This window comes from Cibotium barometz, chromosome 15 (assembly GCF_041138505.1).
Source record: "Cibotium barometz isolate CiBa-2024 chromosome 15, ASM4113850v1, whole genome shotgun sequence".
Lineage (NCBI taxonomy): Eukaryota > Viridiplantae > Streptophyta > Polypodiopsida > Cyatheales > Cibotiaceae > Cibotium > Cibotium barometz.
The window spans coordinates 41,815,688-41,830,255 of NC_141060.1; the positions used below are offsets into that span (position 1 = coordinate 41,815,688).

The following is a 14,568-nucleotide window of genomic DNA, read 5'->3' on the forward strand; positions in this document are numbered from 1 at the left end:
TAGTGCTGCAAGGTGAAGGGCAGGTTTCAAATGATGCCCAAGATCATGAAGATGGGGCTGAAATGCATCAAATTTCAAATCAGAGAAGTAACTCTGAATGTCCCAGAATTCAAATTTTATGCAAATCAGCAAATCATGACAAGGTGGATGTGCATGTTGATGAAGTGTTTGATGTTGTTTTTGATGTTGAGAATGATGTTCATGATGAAGATGATGTCATACATAGTTTTCTTCATTTTTGTGATGATGTTGATGCCAAAAGTAGGTATCTGGTTCTATGATGATAATCATATGCATGATTGTGATGAGCATGATGACATTGAGAAGTTTTTACTTTCAATTGATGATGAGGGATGTGATGATCTCTTTGATGTTGGAGAGCCCTCTGATGTTGCAAAACCCATCCTTTTTGTAAGTTTCCTTGACCTAATGATGCAAGGTGATGAGCCATACTCAATCTCAGCAAGTTGGGACTAAAAATCAGTAAAATTCAGATCAGGGTAGTCACCTTGAATGCCAAAATTTTCCAATTTCATGCAAAACAAATGAAAACAAAGCTATGTTTGATGTTGATTCTTTGCAACATTCTATTCCAACTCTCATGGTTGAAAATGAATTTGAAAGTGATCCCATGGATCAAAATGGGGATTCTCTGATAGTTGAGGTGGATCAAAACCAATTTTCCACACTCTCTAATCCATGTTTTAGCATTCAAAAGAATTTTTACAGCAAGCATGTTCAAATCTCATTCAAAGAGACTGCTGTGTCGGATTCTTGGTATGACCAATTTTTGACATTTCTGACTGAAGGCACTATCTCAGGTGAGTTTACTGTAGATTAGAGGAGGAAGTTTGCTTTGAAGAGTAGACCTTTTTTGGTAATTGCAGGGGCATTATATAGGAAGGGCATTGATCAAGTCATCAGAAGGTGTGTTCTAGATTTTGAACAGAATGCTGTTATTCAAGAAGCACATTCTAGTGCAGCAAGTGGACATTTCTCAGGAGATATAACAGAAAAGAAAGTTCTCCAGGCTGGATTTTGGTGGCCCACAGTTTTGAAGGATGCACATGAGTATGCTAAGAGGTGTGTCATATGTCAAAAGACTGGTCAGCCAGATAATAAGGATAGAATGCCAGATCATTCTATTCTGCCACTAGAGCCTTTCCATAAGTGGGGGATGGATTTTGTGGGACCTGTTTTAAGCCTACAACAAGGAAAGGATGCAGGTATATTTTGGTTGCAACAGACTATTATACTAAATGGGTAGAAGCTATAGCTTTGAAGGATAATAAAGCTTCAAGTGTTGCAAGGTTCTTGTATCACAACATAATGACCAGGTTTTGTGGAGCTTGTGAGTGATAGGGGATCTCATTTCTTAAATCAGGTGATAGATGAATTAACTAAAACCCATATGATTATGCACAAAAAGTCTATAGTTTACCATCCTCAGGCTAATGGGCAGGCTGAAAGTACTAACAAAACATTGGTTAGAATTTTGAAGAAGATAGTGGCAGACAATCAATAGGATTGGGATGACAAATTGGACTCAACATTATGGTCTTTTAGAACAGCCTTTAAGGTAACAATAGGGATGACACCATTTAGATTAGTGTATGGATTAGAAGCTGTGGTGCCTATGGAGTTTGTGGTGCCAAGTCTTAGAATCACAGTTGAGAAGATGTCTCCTAAATTGTCAGTTCAGTTTAGGAGTAAATATCTGATGCAATTGGAAGAAGACAGGTTGGTCAGTTCATATATCACTGAGGTGATCCAGAAGAGACGACATGCATGGGTGAGTATGAATGTCAAATTTAAAGTGTTTTAGGTTGGTGACTGGATGATGGTGTACAACTCTAGATTGGGACCTCATCCAGGGAAGTTGACACTTAGATATAAAGGACCTTATCAGATTGTGGAGGATTTGGGTCAAGGAACCTTTATTGTGGTGGCAGATGTCTTTGGAACAAGGGTAGAGAAGCCAATCAATGGTTTTAGGCTACAGAAGTTTCAAGGGAAACCACCACATCTTGATTGGCCAGTTTTAGCTTTCGTGCATGTTGAGGAAGTCAGATCCGACTCACCACAGAAGTTAACACAGCACAGAGATGGATGTTCTTAAGGAAGAACATAGGTGTTGAGATGATGGCAAGAAGCTTAATTGTTGGCACAGGGTGTTTTGATCAGTTGTTGTAGAGCTTGAAATTTGCTGAAGCTTTTGTTAGTGTTTATTTGACTGAATTGTGCTGTGTTGGAAGTTGCTTAGTCGGACTTTACTGGCTTAGAGTTTTTAAGTTGGGGACTGCATGCCCACTAAGAGTGATGATCAATACTTTATGGAGAGCACCTTCAGTGCAGAAAGTGCAGGATCTGGAGAAGAACCAGAGTTTCAAGACACAAGTTGCAGATTTGCTTGCAGAATCAGTTGAGATAGTTGCAGACCAAGTGCCTGATGTAGAGATGCATGGTGCAGAGCAGATACAGGTTACTGAGCAGTTCAAGGAACCAGTTTCATTACAAAGTATGGATGTAGCAGCCAATAGACAAGGATGTTTAGGTTGCTGAAGCAGCATGATTTTACTTTTGTTTGACATTTTGATCAGATCAAGGGATATGTGGATCCGAGTCAGGTTTCTTCAAAATCTACCACCGGGGTGTGCCATGTGTTGAAGGCATAGTTCTCTTAGGTTGAATGTTGCTAAGTTGGATATGTAGTAAGTCGGATATGTGCTAAGTCAGATATGTGCTTAGTTGGATATTTAGTAAGTCGGATATGTGCTAAGTCGGAATTATAAAGGTGGTAGAAATGTATGATGAATTTCTTGGGATCTTGGAAGTTAAGATATGTAACGATTATTCAAGAATAACATTTTGGGGGAAAGAGTAACGTTTTTGGGCAAGGTAGAAAAGAAGGGAAGCAATGTGATGTGGAGAGAAGGGAGAATGAAGCAGATTTCTGGGCGTTTTATCTCTTGTGTGACCTTGCTCTGTCGAATTTCTGTCTGCGCATTAAGTTTTTGCTAAGTGTGAATTTCTGTTTTCACCTAATCAACATGTTTCTTGTGGAGAAATTATGTCTGCTTGTTGTATTTGTGTTTGTGTTTATGAACCCCAACAATGGTCCTCAACGGATGAGTCCATGGACCTTTTATATGGATCCGTTGGTTGATCTTGCTGATCTTCAACGGAGTTTCCATTTTGATATGTGAATATATTGCCGGTTACTATGAGCTAGGAACTATTGAAAAGGCCCCTGAGTGGACAGGTGGTGAGTGTTCTGGTTGCCAATGATGCCATAGGTACACCGATGAAGGAATGATTGGAAATAAGGATTTAACCGAAGATTTTGAGGATTAGGATCAGTGACTCAATGGTTTCATTAAATGATTATTTTTAAAGATAGTTGATTATGTGAAAAAGGCAATTTCATATTGGGTGTGTAAGTGGTGTGACTAGTTTGAAGTTTGCATGAATATCCAGTTAGAAGGCCTGGGAACTCTTTTCCCTAGTACCCGGGACAAAAGCTAACCAAATTCCTAATTGGTTCCTATCACTACAGTGGTTGGGCAGTTGGCTAACCCATGGGACTGGATGGAGTTAGGCTGGACTGATGGATCCCTAAATTGAGACTCAATTATGTTATGGTACGATAGATGAAGTAAATCCCGGACAAAATTTGTTCTATGGAAAAGAATCAATGGTTGTGCCTCTCAATGAGGAAAAAAGCGTTGGTCTCTATGATCCAGGTGCAATCTTTTCCCTGATCTGGCTATGGGACTTATGGGTTCGGTCAGATCAATTCTGTTAGATAAGACTTTTGACTACGTTAGAGAAAAGTTATCCTAGAGGAATTGCCCGTGCTTTCCGGGCAAGGGAAGTTTTTCCGGGTTCCGATTTTGGAAGAACCGATGGATTAGTCTCTTGTCCGGATATCTGGGCGAGGCCCCGAGTGTGGGACCTTGCCCCGCACAAGAAGTGCTACTTCTGTTACTAGCACCTCTGAATTCGTTGCGCGGTGGGGACATGGATCTTACAGCTGGTATTAGAGCAAAATTGGCTAATGTGGATCAACCAAGAAGCCAAAAATGTCAAAAATTTATGAAGAAGTAGTAAAAGGTTGTAATTGTGTGATAAAATTCATACAAATTGTTATTCAAATAGAAATTCATAAATTGATAATTGGGTCTTCAGATGGAAGTACTGCAATTATATGGAATCCCTAACTTGCTTGAGGCCTAGATATGATGGTATTTACCTTATAGTTCCAAGGACCGTGACTACCCGTATATACCGAGGGTATAACTGTAACTCTTTGGCAGTATATACGAGTAAATCTAAGATCTTAAAATTATAAGCTAAAATGCTATCCAGATGATGAATTCAAATGTGGTTGATATGATTTATAATTCTGGTTGAGAACTGATGAGTTGATTTGGATTCTGATTGAAAAATAATGATTCTTGAAATTTGATTGTAATAAGCTGAGCAAAACCATAATGAGGATGAATGGAACGAGTCCTTGTGATGATGTTCATAATTGGAATGATGTTAATGACTTCAGTAAATCATTATGAGATTAGTGGATTGTGCTGACAGATTGCCACTATTAACTCTTGACCCAGTGGATCAAGTTAAGGGATGACAAATTAAAAAATCTATAAAATTGAGATCCCCCATAGAGTACTGTTCAGATGGAAATTTGGATCTAATAGTTCATTATTGTGTTAAAGATATGAATGATATGTTCTGAATGAATTGTTTTGATAATGCGAGTATCTTTATCCCATGATTCTGTGGGGAGCCAACCTATCTAAAGAACCCTAGAAATAGATGAATAAAAAATCGGATTTGAATCATAAATAAAGGGACTTAACAAGAATTTTTCGTATTGATAGGAACATGGATCGAGGTCGTCGTGGGGTAGAAATGATAACCCCCAACTCGATGAGGAAGAGCTCAACTTGGATGTTCGTAAAACTCTTCATAGTTCGCAACCTGGGCCTTTCAAGGGTGAAGGGGAAAACTTGGGTGAAGCTATGGAGAAGTGGATCGAAGCAATGGAAGAGTCCTTTGATGTCACTGGGTACAATGAGAAGAGCAAAATGGCTCTTGCAAGGCTGAAGATAGTAGAAATAGCTAGAGTGGCATGGAGAAACCACTACGAGACAAACCGTCTAGATCGGAATACCCAAACATGGAATGATCTCAAAATTGACCTAAGGACGAGGTTCTGTCCTCCCGGCTTTTTGGAAATAAAGACGAACGAATTATTAGAGCTAACCCAGGGGAGCAGAACTATTGAAGTATATCACCAAGCATTCTCTCTTCTCCTCAAATACTCATCACCGCTGAGTGAAGAACAACTGATGGCCAGGTTCCCATTCGGGGGACTGAACGAGCCTTTGAATATTTTGGTGAAGAACGCCAAGCCAGTTTCCATGGCTGAAGCAGTGCAGATGGCGATGGATTTCTCCAAGGCCTTTGATGTCAAGGTCCCACCAAAGCCAGCACCATCACCTTTCAAAAGGTTTTTAGTTCCAGAAGGTGATTCCAACCTTCCACCGCCTAAGAGATATCAGGGTCAAGCCCAGGATATGGGAAGTTTCAGAATGGAAGAAATGTCCTTTTCGCGAAACTCAATCCCCTGGAATTCAACTTCAGAAGTTCCACCCTTGAACAAGGGAGTGAAATGCTATAACTATCAAGGATTTGGACATCGCAGTGTATGGATTGTCCAACTCCTTTTGGATCAAGGTTTTCAGGGCAGGGAAATCAAGGATCAAGATTCCAGATTCCACCTCCTTCCTTCCAAAGTAATTAGGTTTCTACCCCCCAAAATCAGGGAAATCCTAGAGGTAGAATCCCAGAGGTAGACCCTCTAACCAACCCGCAGTTTCAAAGAAAACTAATGCAAGACCTTTGCCTCAGAATAGGGAAAGTCAAAGAGAGTTGTTCCCAAATTGACCGTCCACTTCCAAAGCAGTAACACTCAAAGTGATTGAAGAAGAAGAAGAAGATAAAAGAGATCATACTCCACTTGTGAGATGAGGACATCTCACGTTTTTTAAGTGGGGTAGGATGTAAGATTCTTCCCCCAGCCCCTCAAGATGTCTAGTTTCTTCCCTCAGCCCCTCAAGATGTCTAGTTTCTCTCCCTGTAATCAATACCCTTTTTAGAATAATAACATATCTTGTTTCTATCTGTTTTGGCCTAGAGAGAGAAAATATTCTAGAGAGAGGTAATTCAGTTTCTAGATATCTTTGGATGAAAAAATATCCCTTCTTATTAAAATGATTTCTCCTGAAACAAAAATTCAAAAAGAACTTTCCAGTGTGCAATTGGAATAAATTGAAAATAGGTAAAAGGACCTTAGCCTGAGGGTCCAGATTTTTTTAAAATTTTGGATTAAGGTTCCTATGGACCAATAAGATTAATCTAAATGTAGGGAGGAGATAAATTGAAGAATAAAAGAAAAATCCCCAAAAAATGAGTAAATACTCACATAAGATGAAGAGTTGACTAAGGACAAGGTTTATTAGTTAAAAAAGAAGAGATATTTAGAGGAAATCATGCATTTTTGACACCTCAGTGTGAGGAATTCCCCTCATGAAGGAGGCGCCTATTTCACATGTGTGGATGAGTTTTAAACTCACAAATAATGAGATATTTTCATCTCTCCTCTCTCCTATTTCACCTAGATCCAAAAAGTAAGCTAAACTGGTATAAAAATGGTCAAAAAGTGACCAAACTGATCTGGAAAATTCTAGAATTAGTTTGGTTGGTTAGAGGCTCACTTTTTTCTACCCCCCTTGTAAAAGTTTAATAGTGTTTATGCACTGTTACTCTACTCCTCCCCACAGTCAAATACATTGAATTCACTTGATAATTCATTTGTTTTTGACTAAATCCTCTCCAAAAGAACTGGTGGCCACTCTTGTTGCAAACAAGAGTAGAACCCTCAATCCCTCAAGCCAAAGGAAAGCTTACAAACTCCATGTAAGCTTAATTCTTACTTATTGTGAATTTTAAATCTATGATTTTCTTAAATTTTATGCTTTGAAAATGTTTGAATTAAAATCTGATGCTATGCCTTGATGGAAAGGCCACCCCCTTCTCTTCTTTACAATTCAGCCCTTCTTATGTGGATGTGAATGTGATGGATATGAATTGAATGTGATGTGATGGATGTGAATGGATGGAGGTGATGTGATGTAAAATGGATGTGATGTCATGTGAATCGCGATGTGAATGAATGATATGGGATGTGAATGGAAGTGATGTCATCATGTGAATCCGGATGTGAATAAATGATATGAGATGTGAATGAATGTGATGTCATGTGAATCAAGATGTGAATGAATGATATGAGATGTGAATGGAAGTGATGTCCTGTGAATCGGGATGTGAATGAATGATATGAGATGTGAATGGATGTGATGTCATGTGAATCGGGATGTGAATGAATGATATGGGATGTGAATGGAAGTGATGTCATGTGAATCGGGATGTGAATTGTAAGATTCCTCCCCAGCCTCTCAAGATGTCTAGCATCTTCCCCTGTAATCAAATCCCTCTTCAAAAATATAAAAGATCTTGTTTCTACCAGTTTTGGCCTAGAGAGAGAAAATCTTCTAGAGAGTGGTAATTCAGTTTTTAAATATTTTTGGATTATTAGAAAAATATCTCATTGTATTAAAATAAGTTCCCCTGAAACAGAAGTTCAAAAAGATTTCCAGAAGGTGTATTAGATATTAAGTATAATCTGTTCAAGAGGCATTATCCTAGGGGTGAAGATTTTTTCAAAATTTTAAATTAAGATTCCTATGGACCAATAAGATTCATCCAAATGTAGGGAGGAGATAAAAGAAGAAATAAAAGAAAAATCCCCCGAAAATGAGTAAATACTCACATAAGATGAAGAGTTGACTAAGGACAAGGTTAATAGTTAAAAAAGAGAGATATTTAGGTGAAATGATGCATTTTTGACACCTTTACATGGGGGAATTTCCCTCATGAAGGAGGCACCTATTTCACATGCTTGAATGAGTTTTAAACTCCCAAATAATGGGATATTTTTATCTCTCCTCTCTCTTGTTTCAACTAGATCCAAAAAGTGAGCAAAACTGACCTAAAAATGGTCAAAAATTGACCAAACTGATCTGGAAAATTCTAGAATCAGTTGGCTTGGTTAGAAGCTCACTTTTTCTTATAAATAGAAGCCTTCCCCTTTGTTGAAACTTAATAGTGTTTTGCACTGTTACCCTGTCTCTCCCAAGTGCCAAAAACAGTGAATTGTATTCATAATTCATTAGTTTTTGATCTTCCTTCTTCTAGAAGATTGGTGGCCACTCTTGTCTCAAACAAGAGTTGAACCCTCAAACCATCAAGCCAAAGGAAAGCTCTCAAATTCATTAGTAAGTTGGTGATTCTTCTCTTTTCCATTTATTTTATGGTTTTTATGGTTTTTTATGCTTTTTGTCTTCTCTAAAATTGCAAGTGATGTTATGCCTCATTGCAAAAGGCATTCCCCTCTCTTCTCTAGTAAATCCAACCATTCTCTATCCTAGGTGAATGATTAATGATTAAAGTGAAGTTTTTTATAATGTTTGTCTTAAATAAGTAGAAAAATATTTACTTTAGAATAATTTCAATGCTCTTGGTGCACTTTTAATTAATTTTAGAGACTTAAAAATTAAAAAATGGTTAGCCATACAAAGGAGGTTATGGTGAAATTTTTAGAAATTAGTGAAATAAATTTCATCTTTTATTATTCTAAAAGAGTAATCCTTATAGTTTTATATTCTAAAGTATCATTTTCATGCATAGAAGATGCATTTTGATTATTTGTATAAAAGAAAATTAGTATTATTATAAAAGTATTACTTTCATTATATTTGATTTTTATACATAAAAATATGCATAAAAGATTATTTTTTAATTATAAAAGTGTTACTTCTATCATATTTGATTTTCATGCATAGAAGTATGCATAAAAGATTATTTTTTTATTATAAAAGTGTTACTTTTATCATAATTGATTTTAATGCATAGAAGTATGCATAAAAGATTAATTTTTATTATAAAAGTGTTACTTTTATCATAATTGATTTTCATGCATAGAAGTATGCATAAAAGATTAATTTTTATTATAAAAGTGTTACTTCTATCATATTTGATTTTCATGCATAGAAGTATGCATAAAAGATTTTTTTATATTAAAAGTGTGATTTTCATCATAAATGGTTTTTATGCATAAATGAGTGCATAAAAGATATTTTTTTATATTAAAAGTGTGATTTTCATCATAAATGATTTTTATGAATAAATGGGTGCATAAAAGATATTTTTTTATATTAAAAGTGTGATTTTTATCATAAATTGTTTTTTACGCATAAATGGGTGCATAAAAGATATTTTTTATTAAAAGAGTGATTTTCACCATAAATGATTTTTTTAATGATGATAAAAGTGTGACTTTCATCAGAATTGGATTTTATGCATAATTAGATGCATATAGAATCTTTATAATTAAATAAGGGTTCTCTTTAATTTGCTGTTAATTTTCGTAAAAATTAGAAAAATGAATAGGTAGATACAATGTGAGAGGAAATTCTACCATTTCATATTCACTAAGATGGTAATGAGAAAATTCAATTAAACTATCAAAGTCGGAGATCGAGATAAATGATTATTTTATTCCTTTTAAGAAATCCATGTTTTAGAAATCTGTAAGCAAATATTCGTCGAACGAAACTTAGAAAAAGGAAAATTGAAATAGTACCTTTCAAGAAAGATAGTTTAGGAAGAACCTTTCTAGACCACCCAAACTCTGATTCACACTACTGACCAAGACCTAATCGCTTCGTTAATGACGATGTGATCAGTTCAGGAAAAATACTCTCAAAACACCCACCAAATCTGAAACTAGTTAAGACTTTTGATTTTGATCTGAGGATCAAGTTAACAGAATTCGAGGAATTCCGTTTGGAATTCAGACCTGGATCTAGAAGTATTGGGATACGAATTTAAGATTATTCATGGTTTTCAAACAAAAATCAAAACAAAACTTGCATAGAAACCCTGTTTTCTTAAAAGACTGTCTTACACCAGAATGTTGGAGGGAGCATTTGGCATATATGTTTATCTAAGGGAAGTTCGGTTGCAACAGCTGGAGGGGAGTGTTCGAGGGATAGCGCACGACGCAGCAAAGCCTGCCGAGGTCTTGACCAGCCTCGGTATGGTTAAAATGGTGCGCTTCCGGTACGATGGACGAGGGCCGACGAAGCGGTCCCTGAGTGAAGTGCCAGGACACCTAAGGAGGATCCTGGAGGGTTCTGACCAGGCGATGCACGGGCTTGCGGTGCCGAGGATACCCATTTGTATGTCACGGAAGATATTGTATGACAGACCAATGTTATTGTAATCTATCACTGGATCTCGTTGTTGACTCACTGGTCTCAACGGAGAGTCCAGAGTGATACTGTTTTATGAGAAACAAAGACTCAATGGAAATTTTGAAGTATGACATGTGTAACCAGTAATTTGTTTGTCAATGGATTGTTTTTATTAAAATTTTAAAGAGGAGTGTGTGCGTATCTGTTTTCTAAAGCTAAAGTTAAGAAAGGCATTTCAATTATGGGTGGGTGAGTACTTGTTTGGTTCCACCGATTCTAGTGGTGGTAGGGTGGTGGCTAACCCATGGGCCGGATGGGGTTAGGCTGGAATCATGGAGTTTTAATAATCAAACTGAAAAATGTTAGGATTACGCTAGGTTTCGAGTAGATAGTTAATGCCCTGATAAATTTCTCGATTGAGTGGATCAACGGTTGTGCCTAATCTTGATTAGGAAAAAGCGTTGAATTGCTCAGATGATCAAATTATATCAGTGATAGTTTCCTTCTATCTGGTTTATTCAGGTGGAGCATAGTTTAGAGGATAGTTTCCTTCTATCTGGTTTATTCAGGTGGAGGATAGTTTAGATTTTGATCTCGTTAAACTCGTTAAGAAAAATTCAAAAAGGTGGAATCGTCCCCGCTTTCCAGGCATGGGAAATTTTCCCGGTTTCGGTTTTCGGAGTGACCACCACCCTACCTAGTCTTGTGCCCGGACATTCGTGGGCGAGTCCTCGAGTGAGAAACCCTGCCCCGCGCATGAGGGGGCTGCTTTCGCTGTCAGCTACCTGGAGTTCGATGCGTTGAGGGGATAGAGGGATCTCACAGTTGGTATCAGAGCAGAAATTGCCTAAATTTTTTTAAATAGAAATCTGGGAAAGAAATGTTTTTCACTTGTTAATACTATGTGAATGAACTTCAAAAATTGAAAACTTATAAATTGAATTGGAAATTTATAGATGGCCACCCCAAACCTATCTGGAATTGCTGGACTCTCTCAGAGTCAGGATATGATAGCTTTTGCGTTTGATCACCTCATCAACTCTGCGCGACGACCCGAATGAGCAGAGTCAGGATATGATAGCTTTTGCGTTTGATCACCTCATCAACTCTGCGACGACCCGAATGAGCAGAGTGAGACTCGCTCGCCATTTTGAGAGTCTTTACTTTCCTGATCCTCTTGAGCGACGTCGGTATATGTGGTTCAATGGAGGACGGTGCATTAATGTCAGTACCAGTCTCAGCGTCGGAGGCTCAGGCAAAATATTTCCTTGGCCATGATTCTGATAAGACTAGGGCTTGTTTAGCATGTTCAGCTCTTTGATCATTCACCTAGGAACTTTAAAACTTCATGCCAATTTTTTAGACTTCTTAGCCGCTTTATCCCTAGGAATAGAATTACAGCACCTCTTTGTGTAATGAATCATGTGTACCATGGTATGACTTCTTCACAGTTTTGCTTCTTTATACGATTACGTCTGAGGCAGTGATTCTGGAGCCCGGGCTGCTCTATGTACATATTGCAACTTTTATATAAATATAAAAATATTTTCGAAGAAAAAATTCCTGTTGTATAAGTGATTGTTTACGGACGATCTGATAAAAAGAAATCTGTTATCGGACATATGTCATAGATCTCCAATAAGATCATTGTCTTGTTTAAGAAAATGTTTTCCAAACCTCTTAAGTCTTAGAATCTCATGGATGATATCAAAATAAAAATTTAATAATATATAAATTTTTGGCAGAATCATGAGACGAGAAAACCGTGGCCGTCAGCTAGACCCTGTCTTTGAAGATGACGAGCTTGACCCTAATGTTCGCAAGGCTCTTCATAGGACTCAGCTAGGACCCTTCAAAGGAGAAAGGGAGAACCTGGGCGAGGCTGTGGAGAAATGGTTGGAAGCCATGGAAGAGTATTTTGATGTCACAGGCTACAATGAGCGGAGCAAAATGGCTCTTGCTCGACTAAAAACTGAGTGGAAACAGCCAGGGTAGCATGGAGGAACCACTGTGACACCAACCGTCTGGATAGAAATACTCAGTCCTAGAATGATCTAAAAACCTATCTAAGAAAGAGATTTTGTCCTCCTGGGTTTTTGGAAACCAAAATGAACGAATTCTTAGAACTAAAGCAGGAGAGCAAAACCATCGAGGAATATCACCAGGCCTTTGCTCTTCTACTCAAATATTCACCACCTCTAGATGAAGAGCAACTCATGGCCAGGTTCATTCGGGGAATGAACGAACCCTTGGACACGTTGGTCAAAAATGCCAAGCCAGTGTCCATGGCTGAAGTAAGAATGGCAAAAGATTTTGCCAAAGAGTTTGTAGTAAAGGTCCCACCAAAGCCTGCACCCTCTAACTTTAAAAGATTCCAAGCCTAGGGAAGTACTTCAAACTTTCCACCCCCAAAGAGGCAGCAAGGTCCAAATCAGAATTAGGATGCAGGAAGATTCAGAAGTGAAGGAAGACCCTTTCCCCAGAATACTTTCTCAGGAGTCCCACCTCTTTCAAGAAATGAGGGATAAGCTCAGAACTGAAAACCAATGTTTTGGATGCCAGGGTTTTGGTCACCAGTTAAAAGACTGCCCGCGACTCCTGCCATGTCAAGGGGACAGGGAAGTCAAGGACCCCGAGTTCAGAGACCAACCCCTTCATACCAGTCTAATCAGGGTCCGTCTCGCCCAAGCCAGGAAAACCCCAGAAGAACTCTAGCTCAGCCATCTGCCTCTATCATCCAGAGTAATCTCAAAACTCCTTCCCAGAACTGGGGCAACCAAAGAGAAAGAGTTCTACCTCAGGCTGCAACAGCCAGAGCAGTCACAATTTCAGATGTAGTAGAAGAGGAAAAAGGGAAGATCTATGCTGCAATTGAAAATCAAGGGCCTAAACATCAGTTCTCAGTCATCCATACTCCAGCAGAGTATCAAGGTAAGCCTTTTAAGATTTTGATTGATTCAGGCAGTTCTCATTCATTCATTTCCCCTGGATGCTTGCGTAAGCTAGTCTTAGAACAGAAATCAGGGAAACCTATGCAAGTTGAATTGGCCACCCAGTGGGAAGATTCTTTTCACTCACCATGAGATAGATCTTATCCAGTTCAATCTAGATGGTAATGTAACTGACTGCCAGTTTAAAGTCTTACCTCTGGGAGTTTTTGACGAGATCCTTAGAATGGATTGGCTCCACAAAAATCAAGCTGACATACACTGTCACAATGGAACCATTTCCTTCCATGACCTTCATGGGAACAAAGTTCAAGGAATTGGAGTTTTCGGATCCCCAGACCTTCATTTATTACTAGTAAAAGCTTCCAGGTTGCTGAAAGGACTGAGGAAGAAGCAGCAAATTTATGTTGTCAAAATGAACCCAGTAGACTCAAAGCTTAAGGCTAAAGAACCAGAATGGTTAAGTGAATTTGATGATCTATTCCCAGCAGAGCTAACTGAAATGCCTCCAATTCGGGAAGTAGATCATGTGATTGAATTGACCCCCGGAGCTCAGCCAGTAGCCCTGCGCATGTACAAAATGCCAGTTCTTGAAGCCATTGAACTCAAGAAACAGTTTAGACAGCTGTTAGAAGAAGGGTTAAAAAAGCAAGCTAATCCTTGAGGTAAGAATGAATTTTATGGTTTTTTGTTAATATTCTCAAATGACTTCTCTTCTCAACCCCTCTCAAGCTTGAGAAGTTTCTAATTGGTTGTTTTAAATTCAAATCAAGCTTTCCCTAAGAATTTTAATGTGTAATCAAGAAAAAGTTAATATTTATGCTTATTTAGAATATGCTTTCTTTTGTATATCTCTCTCTTAAAAAGAATAGTCATTCCTTTGGCTAATTCTTTAGCAAAAGTATGCTTCTCATTGATAAATTTTTAAATCAAAATCAAACTCTAAGCTTGTTAAGCTAGAGAATAAGAAAATGATATTTTTATGCTTTTATGTTAACAAAATAATGGTTAATTCTTTTAAATTATTTATAGGTAGTTAAAAACTACTTTAATTGATTCTAAATGGGAAAGAGATAATCCTATCAATTTGGGAAAAGAGGAATAATAGAAATAGCTTAATCTAGTAGAGTGAGTAATCATAATTAAGTTTATGATTATGGTTAAAATTTTGATTTAAATTCATAGTTTAGATTTAAGCTTAAGAATAGATCTTCTATCATATTTGCATT

At 37.7% G+C, this 14,568-nt stretch overlaps 1 protein-coding gene across 1 annotated transcript in view; it reads left to right on the forward strand.

Annotated features, from left to right (window-relative positions):
• The first annotated feature begins 601 nt into the window (after positions 1-601).
• Positions 602-14,568, forward strand: part of LOC147631316 (putative serine carboxypeptidase-like 23) — a 52,908-nt gene continuing 38,941 nt past the window's right edge. Inside the window, exons 1-4 of the mRNA XM_086809172.1 lie at positions 602-821; positions 1,053-1,226; positions 2,264-2,505; positions 2,601-2,651. Of these exons, the coding sequence (XP_086665298.1) occupies positions 602-821; positions 1,053-1,226; positions 2,264-2,505; positions 2,601-2,651 (687 nt within the window). The remainder of the gene's footprint in view (positions 822-1,052; positions 1,227-2,263; positions 2,506-2,600; positions 2,652-14,568) is intronic.